The sequence below is a fragment of the Punica granatum genome, chromosome 5 (genome assembly GCF_007655135.1).
Source record: "Punica granatum isolate Tunisia-2019 chromosome 5, ASM765513v2, whole genome shotgun sequence".
NCBI classification, from domain to species: Eukaryota; Viridiplantae; Streptophyta; class Magnoliopsida; order Myrtales; family Lythraceae; genus Punica; species Punica granatum.
Window position 1 is genome coordinate 31,367,883 of NC_045131.1, and position 13,008 is coordinate 31,380,890.

At 37.6% G+C, this 13,008-nt stretch overlaps 2 protein-coding genes across 5 annotated transcripts; both read right to left on the reverse strand.

The window, feature by feature from the left end:
- Nucleotides 1-1,503: 1,503 nt before the first annotated feature.
- Nucleotides 1,504-7,376, reverse strand: LOC116207414 (DNA polymerase eta). 4 transcript variants are annotated; one of them, XM_031540335.1, is made up of 15 exons: nucleotides 7,122-7,376; nucleotides 6,637-6,986; nucleotides 6,403-6,514; nucleotides 6,103-6,276; nucleotides 5,638-5,802; nucleotides 5,415-5,518; nucleotides 4,636-4,755; nucleotides 4,271-4,394; nucleotides 3,888-4,001; nucleotides 3,533-3,733; nucleotides 3,174-3,288; nucleotides 3,015-3,073; nucleotides 2,686-2,746; nucleotides 2,465-2,607; nucleotides 1,504-2,024 (listed from the first exon to the last, which is right to left on the reverse strand). In XM_031540335.1, exons 2-15 carry the CDS (start codon nucleotides 6,831-6,833, stop codon nucleotides 1,722-1,724), a joined length of 1,992 nt encoding a protein of 663 aa, XP_031396195.1. In that variant the 5' UTR covers nucleotides 6,834-6,986; nucleotides 7,122-7,376; the 3' UTR covers nucleotides 1,504-1,721. The 4 variants fall into 4 exon arrangements, with proteins under 4 accessions (XP_031396195.1, XP_031396196.1, XP_031396194.1 ...); XM_031540336.1 differs by having other exon boundaries at nucleotides 6,637-6,923; nucleotides 7,090-7,376; XM_031540334.1 differs by having other exon boundaries at nucleotides 7,090-7,376.
- Nucleotides 7,377-7,576: 200 nt separating this feature from the next.
- LOC116207415 (GTP-binding protein ERG) lies at nucleotides 7,577-11,841 on the reverse strand. The gene is made up of 8 exons (XM_031540339.1): nucleotides 11,045-11,841; nucleotides 10,846-10,935; nucleotides 10,214-10,359; nucleotides 9,705-9,863; nucleotides 9,556-9,622; nucleotides 8,965-9,072; nucleotides 8,664-8,803; nucleotides 7,577-8,325 (listed from the first exon to the last, which is right to left on the reverse strand). Exons 1-8 carry the CDS (start codon nucleotides 11,543-11,545, stop codon nucleotides 8,241-8,243), a joined length of 1,296 nt encoding a protein of 431 aa, XP_031396199.1. The 5' UTR covers nucleotides 11,546-11,841; the 3' UTR covers nucleotides 7,577-8,240.
- Between the last annotated feature and the right edge of the window lie 1,167 nt (nucleotides 11,842-13,008).

Genomic DNA, 13,008 nt, shown 5'->3' on the forward strand with positions numbered 1-13,008 from the left:
TATAACTATCATAAAAATCTGGATAAAATATAATCTAATTTGTTTTTTTTTTTTTGGTAAACAAATATGATTTGTTTTTTGAAAAGAAAATATAATTCACATATATCTATAAAATATTATCTAATCTATTTTTTTTAAAATAGATATCTATAAAACATATAATTTTTATATAATTGTTATTCCTATATATACTGAAGGTTTCCACGTAATATATATACACATATATAATATACTTATTTTCATGTAGTGATGTGATGAAATATATTAATATTAATTTTTATTTAAAAAAATTTCAAGATCATTAGAAATAATATTTTTTCAAACATGTTATGTTATATAAATTAAAAAAATTAAAGAAATCAAGAAATCGAATTTTAAGATGAAATATCTTTAAAAAAAATTTATTAAAAAAATTTCGAAATTATAGAAATAACATTTCTCTTTGTCGATTTAATAGACCCCTGGTAAAAATAAACAAATAAAAACCTAGAAATTTCTTTTCAAAATATATATGCTAATATATTCTTATTTGATGTTAATATTGATGTGATAAAATATTTATTTTTATTTTTAAAAATTCAAGATTTTTAAATAATATCTATACAAATAATAAAATCATCTCTTATATTTCAAATACATTATGTTATATAAAGTTAAAAAGTAAAGAAATCAAGAAATTGAATTTTACAATAAAATATCTTTAAAAAATATTTTTTTTAAAAAAATAATTCGGAAAATGAAAATATATAAATAAAAACTTGAAAATTTCATTCAGAAAATTAGCGTTCTAAGGCCATATATTAATATATTTATATTATGTATGAATACATACTAATATATACTTATTTTGATATTTATATTTATGTGATTAAATGTTAATTTTTATTTTAAAAAATTGAAGATTAGGAAATAATATCTACCTATTTATTTCAAATACATTATGTTATGTAAATTATTAAAATTAAAGAAATCAAAAAATCGGATTCTATGATGAGATATTTTTAAAATATATTTTTATTAAAAATAATTCCGAAAATAAAAAATAAAATGACTTTTGTGATGAGATACCTTTAAAAAATATTTCTTTATTAAAAATAATCACGAAAATAAAAAAATAAAAAACCTACAAAATTCCATTCAAAAAATTCATATTGCCTTTAATTGAATATCACCATAATATCCAAAAGGTTTTATGATATTTTTTTATCTTTTTAAATGAAATATTATAACCGAAAATAATTTTGAAAGATTTTATTGCAAATTTTATAATAAAAGATAATTTAAAATTTTAAAGAGTAAAATATCTAAGAAAATTTCATTTAGAAATGGATCTTTCTGAGATCATTTGGTCAAACCACCTCGTATCTTGGTTTCATAAATATAGATTTTATGGTGTACTGTATGATCATCGTTGTATCCATTCTCCTTAAATCTGGGTATGTAAGTAGACGATCCCACTGGAATTAGCTTAAATAAAATATTAGGCATGGATTAGCTTAAATAGACTATTAGATGTGGATTAACTTAAATAAAATATTAGACAATCATTGTTAAGAGAGAGTTCAACCTGCAGACAACATAAAGCTCATGTTTACAATCAAGGAATACAAATTGATCAATAAAATACACATATCCAACCATTTGTCGCTACAAATGGTGCTTCTCTGAAGTTCTTGTGAGGGACAATATTTCGACCACAATGCAAGGAGAGGAGGGGGGAGCTAGGGTTTATTGGTTGATGAGAAGAAAGACGCAATACTGACACCGGACCCTCCCTTCACTACATTAGGCCGCTTAAGAGGCCGAAGCCAGTCACGAACTTCTTCCTGGAATTCAGGGGGCAACTCGTTAATCACTGAGGGATCAATCTCATCAGCCTTGTAATGCCATGTCTCTCTTTCCTGACTTGAGCCCCTCCTGTGACTCTGATGGCGGCCTTGCATTTTATCAGCTTGATCCTGCTTCTGTAAAGGGCTGTTCGTATCGGCCCTTCTAAAGAAGTCCAAGATTGAAGACGATTTTCCCTGCCAGACCATACCCAATAAAGAAGACTAGAAGTTGAGAGAATATCTTCTTACTATGGAACATTATTTCAGTTAAATTTCCAATCCCAGCTCAGACTAGACAGTCCATGACACAGGTAAACTGAAACAGATTTTGTTCTTAGTAAAAGGTGATACTTAATGAACAGTGCATGAGCGGCGATGATCATGGAAAGGAAGACCAATAACCAACACAAATAGTCAAGAGAAAACCCAAAACAAGACCTTAAAGAAAGAAATTTGAGATAATCAGTTAACAAGAAGTACTGCAATTTTTGGAGTACCTGTTTGCTGGGAACTTACTGATTAGAAAATTAGATTTGGACTGTCACTTGAGATAGTACATCAGTTGTGAAGAAACGTGTAACATAGGAAACACTCTTTAAGTCATAGGATATCGTGCAAACAGTCATCAATCGAACCTTTTCTACCGATGGATTCTTTCTGACTTGCTGATCCAAAGCATGCGTCTTAGGCTCACGCCTAGGTTCTTCAGGCAATGTACTCTCTGGCTCTACCAAATTTGACTCTGAGCAGCTTTCTCTTCCTACACAAAAAGTGAGCCCTGGAACGAACTCTGTTTAGTAGAGAATTAGGAGGAGAAAAGTGGAACCAACAGGAATTCACCTAGTAAAAACATTACCTGAAGTTGAAGCTGCAGCTTCCTGGCCAAAGTCCACCCCGTTGCATGGAAAATAGGGGACCTACATTTGAGAAAATCTTATGATAAAAGGTACACTGAACCACTAATATTGCTATCTATTAAACAAAAAAAAGTTGTGTTTCAGAACTCAGTCTTTCACGTCCACGAATCATCAGTATTGAGTGGCATTATCTCATCTGTGGAAATCAACACGAGCCCAAAGATACTGCCAAGTGGCGACACCTTACCTACTTAATATGTATCAACCGATTCAAACCTGGGAACTCTTATCACTTTTAAATTCCAGTCTCTAGAGCTAGCAAATGAACCTGCATACTTGCCTCTTGCCCAGGTAATTCTATTGGGACGCTGGTTGAATCTTCATCTCCTGAATAAAGGGCATAATACTATAAAAATATTGAAAAGTACAGTAGAAAATGCGAAAATCACCCCAAAAAAATATCACCATATAGAGAAAATGGGAGTACCAGAGAATGACAGAGATGGATGTTCTGTTGTTTCAATATATCCATCTTCTAACGGCTTTGATGAAGAGCAAATTGGTTGCTGGCCCTGAAAGTATTTTTTGATTGAACATGTACCCTGCCAAAATTTTAATAGGATAATGAATAAAAAAACTATCACACGCTTCCTGGTACAAACTAGAGGAAAGTGCAGGTTAAAAGAAGTTCAAAAGCCATAAGAAAAATCCTAACCTCACGTTTTTTAATAACGGTGATTATGTATATGGATGACTCAATGAGACCCCCTTGATTAGGTTCAAAGTTACCATGGGGGGCGCCCCGGGGGGGTGGGGGCGAGGGAGGGAGAGAGAGAATCAACTTACGCTTGGTATTGCAATAATTTTGCTAGCAGAAACAGAAAGTCCCGTTATTCCCCATCCGCCTTGTGTAACTTTGGATGAGTCCAAAAATTCACGCAATCCTACTTGAAAAAGGTTCATGGCGTCTTCTTGAATCTTCAGAGTCCCGTATCTTAATGCACATGATTTTGAAGGGAATTTGTCATGTGAATCAGAGTCATTGGGCTGCAGAATTGCTTGGAAATTAAATGACATTTGTATGTTATATGGGATTTAAGATTAATGTAAAGAACAGACTGATGAAACAAACTAAAGGGATTTTTTTCTTTTGGTCAACCTAAAAGGATGTTAAAAGCAGGATACATGATAAAGATGATACCTTATATGCATGAGCATGCAGGGTCAGATTCCGGGCAATCCTCCTATTGTGCTCCAAGTCTGACTGTAGACGCTCACTCAGCTCTTCACACAGCTCATTGAGCCAATGTTGGACCTGGAAAGAAGGGTGGTAGATCTTTATATTAACTAATAACCAACTGCATTGACCTGATAAAACCTTCCCAGAAGCCTCTACTACAAATGCTAAACCTACACACTTCATGCTATCAAGAACAGATGACAGAATTAAATCAAGCATTGTGAAAAAGTAAAATTTTAAGTTCCACACAGCATTTGGTCAGTTGGTCGTTCTTTATTCGATACAGTGAATGACTCTCAACAGCATGCATATCAGTTTACATCCACCGGGGCAGAGATCCTTACAGAAGGAAGATTCTTCAAAGCCCTGGGACCAGGAAATGTCTTCCCAGAACCATGACTCTTGGGAAGAAGACGACCTTCAACTTCTTCCCCATTGATTCCTCTGGCTATATTCCACAGCCAAGTGCTATAATCATCGAAACAAGAAAGCACACAGTTAAGTATTATTGGCAGAAATTGCAACGAAAAACATCTATAATCGATAATGGGCAAAATTCAACACCAGAAGATCACTCATCAATGAAGAAACAAAGTACAGCATAGTCAGGATGTAAGGGCAGAGTTTTGAAAGGGAAAAAACGAGATGCACTATTCGATAGCTAGAAGCAAGATGTCAAATAGAGTGAAGAATAACAATAAACAGCCACCCAGTATTGATGCCATAACGTTCTTGCAGCTTTCCCTCTGAAAATTGCCATAGATCTCCAACAGTATTCACACCAAGATCAGTCTGTAAAGAACTTCCAAGCTTTCCTCCAAGCTGCTTCCTGCAAATGAAGTCTCCAACAAAGCAACTCAAATTTAAAACGTACAAAAGATTTGCCACTAAAACTGATAATGGTATAAGAAAATAAAGAAGCAAATTTCTAACACAATTCTAAAAGGCAAGGCCTTATCAAAGAACGACCGCTCACAGGCTTCAGTTGAGATTTTCATCTATTATTATTTAAGACGCTAATAAAATATCTAATCTATATATATATATATATATATATATATATATATATATGTATGTATATATTAATTCAAACTACTCTCACGAAATTGTTCCATTCGTGTAATGAGTAAGAGCTTTCCGCATGGACTCACGAAATTCTTCTAGTTGTGCCCCTTAGGCTCGTGGTCGGCCGTCTCCTCGAGCCTCTCCATTAATATAAACTTAAACCTTTTTTAAAAAATTTTCCCTAAGTTTCATAATATATTTACAATTTTATTATATATTCCCAATGAGATTTTTACAATTTATATATACCGAATTAAACTTTTACAATTTATTTACAACTGTCAATTAATATTACTATTTCCAAATTTTTATTTATTTTAAATATTTTACATTATAAAATTAGTAACATCAATAATGTCAACAAATGCCCGCGCATCGCGTGGGTTATATGGCTAGTTACCTAGAAAAGAAGAAAACACTCACATCTTCTTGATAGGAAAAGACTCAAGGAGTCCTTTTACAGAGGAAAAAGGTACGGCGGTTTGCTGTGCAGGCTTATTCATTGCACTAGCAAGCTTTGCTAACATCTGACCAATAAATTTGCAGGGCAATTAGCGACTGAGAATATGAAACCATTTGCAGACTATAGGAATGCACCTTTCTCCAAAATGGAATGAACGAGAAGAGGTAACATAATCTCTCCCACCTTATTATGAGCAATCCCTGCTGAGCATGTGAACTGTGTCTCCTGGAGGACTTGCATCCTGAGGTCTGCAACAATAAGGACCCCACAAGCTAATAACTTATCACGGCGATCAGCATCACTTTTACAGAGCCATTCCCTTACTTTTTCCTTCACATCAATGCCATCCTGTTTAATATAAACCATACAGTATGGGGGCTGTTATCAATGCAAAAATAAGCTGAAAACCGAGCAAACCAGCTCAGCAGCAAGTACATTTATAATACAAAGGTACGAACATTCCTGCTTATATGAATAGATCAATATTCAGATTAAGAAGCATCCAGCCAGATACAATCCCTGTCAAAACACATTTCCAGTTGCTGAAACAGTAGGGCCAATGCATAAACGTTGAGAATGGTTGCATCAATTTCAGTCCATAATTCATTTTGAGGAGCAGCAAAGTCTTAACTTTTAGTATGCCCCCACCTCCCGACTAGTAATCCCCAAAACGTGCGACTTCAAAGCTTCTTCAATTATTGTCTCCAGGCTATGAGGCGAAGTTTCAGTGAGCATCCTTTCTGCTGCATCGGTGAGATCGAGGTAGACCTCATCAATGGAGGACCGTTCGCAGCGGCCCCTCCTTGCGAGAATTGATACCACCTGATGATAAGAAAAAGGAAAAAAAAATGAAGTTAACAAGATAAAGTGATGGGGGAAGAGAAGCCAAGCCAAGCCAGCCAGCCCAATGGAGGGAGGGAGTGATGATGGATAGGTAGATAGACCGACCTGAGAACCAGCTTCTCTGTAGGTATTCAAATCGGCTTTACCGCGGGCAACAGGAACTTGGACAAGCTGTATCTCAGGACAGACTTCCTTTGCTTCATCCCCTCGCATAGAGCTGAAATGAAAGTGAAGTGAAAACTGTGCAATGCTAGGATGAATTTTTTTTTGTTTTTGTTTTTGGGGGATAGGACAAGGAGGACGAGTGGTATTTATGTATGAGTTGAGAGTTAAGAGTACCGCTTGACGCCATAGTTGCGGGCCTCGTAACTGACGGCGATGAGGCCTCCGCCCTTCCATGAGTTATACTGTACGACGGCAGTGGGCAAGCCCCTGAGCTGGGGGTGCTTCCGTTGCTCCACTTGGACATAGAAGCAGTCCATGTCGATGTGAGCAATAACTCGAGAATCGGACGCTTCGGGTTTGGCCACTGGCATCTTCTTCCCCTTCCCCCAAATCCAAATCAATCCCCCTGGCCTCTCTTCTCCTCCGTGGTTCAGATTTCAGAGACAATTCGCTCCCAGAAACTGAAGAAGAAGAAGAAGAACACCATCAACGTCGTCGTTGCCGTTGTCGTCTTCTTTGGGCTGCTGCGCTTTCACTCATTCATGACATGAAATCAAATCAAATTGGGGAAGAGAGATAGAGAGAGGTTTCAGTTCCGGGTCGGAAAAGCGCGCCAAAGAGAAATACCCAATAAAATAGAAGAAAACAAAAAGGCAAACCCAGCCCCGCCCGCTGCTCTGTGTGCGCGCGCGTGTTGTCCTCCTCCCTTTCTCGCCGTCGAGACTTCAAGAGTAGGATAGGCCTTGGCTTTGGCCCGTCACTGATTTGATTTGACAGAATCTATGTGAAGGCCTGGTGTAGAATCGATGTGATCATTCGACCAACCAGAAGTCAATCGGTATTGTAGTGGAGAAGATTTGATGCCTGCAGTGAGTGTACGCGATTCGATTGAACTACACCCCACTCAGCAGAAGCGAAAAGGCACATTTTTACCGTAGAAATGACTCGCGCAGCAAGTTTTTAAACGACAATTACTTTGTAAGCCGTATTGTACACAGCGACGTTACCCAGAAAGATGGGAAAAAGATTCAACAGATCATCGCAGTCCATTTGATTATATTGTAGGAGGAGCTGTACGTGTAGTGAATATATCATAGTGCACACACAAACTTGATGAAAGTAATCCTCTCTCTCTCTCTCTCTCTCTACGCACATATAAGTTATTATTACAAGATCAGAAAAAAAGTTATGAAAGTTCAATAAATAACTGACTGTTACATGCAGTGCAGATTATCAAAAAAACATGCAGCCAAGGACGGATCGACTGTTGATAGAAGATGGGACTAGGTAGTACGTTCCCTAGACCACTCCCCACCATAGCAATCCTATTTGTCTATCTATATGTCGCCGATATATCAAAGAAAGAAAGAGAAGCAAAATAAAGAAAACAACAGATAAAATTAAATGAGACGCGGGAGGGGATCTCAAAATTTCCGCAACAAAGATGTTACAAGACAAACAGAGGATGTAACATATTATCGTTCCCTTCAAAGCCGACCCCTGCTTCTTCCTTTGACAGTGTTTGGATTTAGCACAAGCCCACAGTTAATGCTCAGCAGCACATCCCACAGGTATTCCAGCTTTTTGCACTTGTACTCCCTCTTTCTTCATTTCATAATAGTGTATTATCACCAGGCCACACAATTTTCATGACATAATCCCATGTGCCCACACCACTGCCTCTTAGCTGTCCAGCCGAATCTCCGCCAGAGATGAGGAGAGGGACAAGTTTCCTGGTTCATATTACCGATCTGATGGCAATGATAATCATAATATGCTCATTTAACTCGGACCTGGAGGATGAGGTGCACTTCCTTCTTAAAGATGGATCGCAGCTCTTCATTGGCTTCCATCCCTATCGTCCTGTACCATAACCAACAGTCACCATACTGTAACATAGCTAATCATCTTTCCTTTTGCATTCTATTTACTACCTGGTCATCAGACATGCAGCAGAGAAACAGGACATGGAAGCAAAATACATTACACCAAGCCAACAAATGGTTTTCGTCACCATAGTGTTGAAAACTGTAATGAACCATTACATGTTTTGCAAGGCAATATAAAAGAAAGAGGATCCTAAACAAACCAAGAGTCCAATCCTCTTCTTGCAGTTGAAGTTTCTCATTCCAAACTATCTTTGATTACAAAGCTCTCAGTTTGTGAAATGGAACATTCAAACAAAATCCACAGATTCATACCTTATTCTTGAACCATTCTTCCCAACCAGAATCTTGCGCTGGCTTTGCTTGTGGGTGATAAGGTGTTGCTCAATTCGTATAGAATCATCTCGCAACTCTTTCCAATCAACCAAACGATGCTCAACAGTATATGGAATTTCCTGAAAATCGCCAGATATGTGTACTTGGTTATGGTTCCATCAGAGTTCAACAAAAAGAGAAGGGGGGGGGGGGGGGGGGGGGGGGGGGGGGGGGGGGGGGGGGGGGGGGTGGGGGGAGAGTATGGGAGCCTATAAGTACACAGAGAAACTTAGACAGGTACCTGATGTATATAATTTAACAACTTTTCTCGGACCACTTCCAGTGATATATTTTTCATGGTTTCTTCACTCATCTCAAATGGATCTTCATCCCAAGGTCTTTGAACTGCCTGTGCAATAGAATGTATATGTACTTGATTCATGGTTTACAGGAAGTAACTAGTCAGTGGTTTGTTTGCAAGCAGAACCAACTAATTTCAAAAGAGGCCTATAGCAAAACATAGGAATGCGGGTCCTTCAACAGCCAGCAGCAAGAATTTATTGTCTCATTGGCCCAACAGTTTCTGGATCTCTTTGCCAACTTCAAAGAATAAAGAAACCAGATACCATATATAACCCACTTGCAACAGTGTTCGTCAGGGCATAAGCACATCTAAAGAAGCAACAACTAACAAGCCTTTTTTCCCCATTATTTGCGTTAAGAAATAAATATATCTCCACATTGTCATTCTCCTTTTAAAACCACGCAGTCAATAGAGCATACGCGTGGCACATCCTTTCAGAGTAGAAATAGAAATTGCAATTCATATTCATAGAAGAAATGGTCATTATAGACTTTTAAGAGTGACATGTGTAAAGAAATTGGCCCTTGCCTGCTCCATCAAGTACTGAGTAAGATCTTTTACTCCAGCACCCTTTAGTCCAGAAATCATGAAATACCTAATAAAAAGAGAAAAATCAGCAGTCGGAAGCAACCTTGAATTCTGCATCTTGTCATTTGATAATCTCATACGACACCAACCTCTCATATGCTGGAAGATCCTTAAATTGCTGAGCTACCTTTAAGAGATCCTTCTTCTTTTCAACTAAATCTATCTTGTTCATGCATAAAACCCGTTTTTGTTTTGGGTGGGATTTTGCTCCCATCCGCTCAATCAACTTTACCACTCTCGTATCAGGTCTGCACAAATTTATAACAGGTAGAGATTAGATAAGACTTTGAAGCAGCAAAAAATGGATGGAAAAGGGGAAAGAAGAATTATTGCCTACATTAACATTTAGCCTTAAAGTCATATTATGCAACTTCATATTAATATAGAGCCTTCATATATTACCATTCACTGCAAGGGCTTATCACTTAATATGCTAGGACGGACCAAAGTTGAGCTTATCACTTAATATGCTAGGACGGACCAAAGTTGAGCATCACATACAGGTTACAGAGACAAAGAGGGACTATGTACTTTAAAATGGACAAAGTACTTCATACAAGGATGAACAGGCAGGAGAGCTAATCAGAAGATCAATAACCTGTTAAGGTGCCTGTGGACATCAAATATCACGATGAGAACATCAAACAGCCCGATGGTACTCCATGCACTCTCAACGCGGACTTTCATGTCTTTGTGAGGAAGCCCGCTGTTTGTCAACATGAGTCCAGGAGTATCAAAGAAACACTGCATGGAATGTAAGGAAAAAAAATTTCCTTGAGACAACCAAAGTTGCGACACCGTTTTCTCCGATTCTTTTAATATAAAGTAAAATGGAAGCTCGAGACTTCACAAGGACATGTCATGAAAGCCCCCATTGCTGCAGTCCACAAAGGAAAATGTAACCAAAGTAACGGCACTATAATTTCGTTAAATCTCCATGACTGACAGAAAAATACCTTATGCCAAAACAAGTTAAACAACAAAACAGAAGCGCCCAGGAAACTGCATCTGTTATATACAAATATTTGACAAGCTAAGAAACAAGGAAGTAATAATTCATCACGCATAGAAGATCATATCAAGGTAGCCTCATTAGCCTTGGAGCAACAACACTGGCAGCAAGAATCATCTCCACGAACACAAAAAGTGGTCTTATAATTCAAGGCATCACAATGACTGTAATGTGACTAATTACAGCAAAACTTAGAAAGGAAAACAACGGGAACTTACAATTTGAGTGTCTCCCTTAGTAATGACTCCCAAGACTTCATGCGTAGTTGTGTTCGTTTTACGGGAGACAGCAGCGACCTTCGTCCCTACCTACATTAACAACACAAAAAGCAGAAAGCAACTGAAGAAATGCACCCAAAACCAAACGATGAATCCCAAGAATCTCAAAATGGCTCAATCTTTTATGAGTCAAACGGACCAGGTAATTGGTGAGAGCAGACTTGCCGGCATTAGGGGAGCCAATTATTCCGACAGCCAAGGATTTCTGATCCTCCTCCTTCACCACCATCTCTCCCTCCGCCTCTTCATAGTCGGGGGGCTCCAGGGCAGCCCCGAGCAGCGCCCTTGCGAGCATCCTTTGCCTATTCTTCTCTTCCTCCTCCAAGATTCTCAACCTTCCTTTCTGGGGGGTCTCCTCCTCAGATATGACCTTATCAGCTAACCTCCGGTACTTCTCATCCCAGGTAGGTTGTGGAGGGGTTTGAATGTCGGAGGAACCGCCTGGTAATGGGAAGTGGGAGCTGTTGAAGACTGCATCATCATCGTAGCCCTCGGAGTCGGAGGAGGCAGGGGAGGTGGAGGGGGAGAGCTCAGCCTGAGGCTGCGCAGAATAGAAACGGCGGGAGAAGGTAGCGGCGGCTGCCGAGCTGGGATTTCGGGCTAGAGCTGTGAGTGCTCTCAGCGCCCTCAAGCTCTTCATCTCGACGAGTCAAAAGAAATGCTATCGATGGTCATAAACAATCCAATCCTTTCGTGTGCAGCACCAACAACGAACCCAAGTGCCACGAGAAAGAAGGTGATCGATTTCTCAGCGCCGGGAAGCTCCTCGCTGTCGTTGCCGTCAAGTGAGCTGAGCTTAAAAGTAGAATCGTACGGCGCCGGAGGATGAAAGAGAGTCGGGAGGAGGGAGACGACGGACGGAGGAACGACTGAGCCGAGGACGAGTTGAGGAGACGAGGGTTTATTTGGGGTTTCCCTTTGAAGGTTCTGTCCTGTACCCCGCCTTTTGGGTTTTTGCATTTTTAGTCTCCATACTTATAGAGAAGGCTCACTTTGACCCTCTTAAACTGAAAGTAGCCAGCCAATCTATATCTATCTATCTATCTATATCTATATACAATAATAAAACCCGATGCAACGTGTAGGAGAGTACCACGTATAATGAACCCAAGTTATAATTGAGTGACTTTTCAAGTCACTGCCAATGAAAATTTGACAAATATAAATAATTTGTAATATTATCTCAGTTATGGTAATTCAAAAGTCATTAATTCATTGGAAAAGTCATAGAGTTAAATAACTCTAAGTAAATTCAAAAATTTTCAACCCATGCAAACGAAAAGTCACTAACTTATGGAGCAAAAAGGAATGTGTGTGTGTATATATATATAGGAGATGGATCCCTCTGTTTCTATTATATGAGCATATAGTTTGCTCTATTGATTTTCTTAATTGTAGACCTTTGTTTCTAGAAAGAATATTAGTGTGTTTGGTTTTAGAGTTGAGTTTTGATTTTAATTGATTTGTAATAATTGTGATGTTGAATTATGAGAAAAAAAAGTGTAAAAAAGTAATAAATAGTTAAAAAAAGTTATGATTGTATTGTTGAATTATGGAAAAAGTAATAAATAGTTGAGAGGATTTATTATTAAAAATTGAATTGAATTGTTAAAAAATTTGAAAAAAAAATGAAAAAGTAATAATTGTATTATTGATTTTTATTGTGTAGTGAGTAGAGTTAAAGTTAGAGTTAAAATTTTAAAATCAAATTGTAAAATCAAACGGGTTTTTAGAATTTGATCTCATCATTTTGTTAATTGTGGACTTCTTAGGTGTTGGTTTATCCATCAAATGCTTATGTACGGAATAGCATTTGGCGGTGGTAGATTGCATTGTTGTTATTGCTGTAGTTTATACGTTTTTATTTTATGTTATTTTGATGTGACGTAGTACGATTATTGAAGGTCAAGTCCAACAATCTAATTGTGCGTTTGATTTTACAGTTGATTTTTTATTTTAATTTATTTGTAATGATTGTGAATTATGAGAAAAAGTGTGAAAAAGTAAAAAAAAGTAATGATTGTATTATTGAATTATGGAAAAAGTAATGAATAGTTGAGAGAATTTATTATTAAAAATTGAATTGAATGGTTAAAAAATTGA

Bases quoted from the DNA above. Each gene is read 5' to 3' on its own strand.
- LOC116207414 (XM_031540335.1), bottom strand. From the start codon at position 6,833: ATGCCAGTGGCCAAACCCGAAGCGTCCGATTCTCGAGTTATTGCTCAC. The intron at 3,734-3,887 runs GTATCATCTTTA...GCAATTCTGCAG, and splicing joins TGCATGCTCATGCATATAAG to CCCAATGACTCTGATTCACA. The intron at 3,289-3,532 runs GTAAGTTGATTC...AAATTTTGGCAG, and splicing joins AAATTATTGCAATACCAAGC to GGTACATGTTCAATCAAAAA.
- LOC116207415 (XM_031540339.1), bottom strand. From the start codon at position 11,545: ATGAAGAGCTTGAGGGCGCTGAGAGCACTCACAGCTCTAGCCCGAAAT. The intron at 10,360-10,845 runs GTAAGTTCCCGT...CATTCCATGCAG, and splicing joins CTAAGGGAGACACTCAAATT to TGTTTCTTTGATACTCCTGG. The intron at 9,073-9,555 runs GCAAGGGCCAAT...TCTATTGCACAG, and splicing joins CTCAGTACTTGATGGAGCAG to GCAGTTCAAAGACCTTGGGA.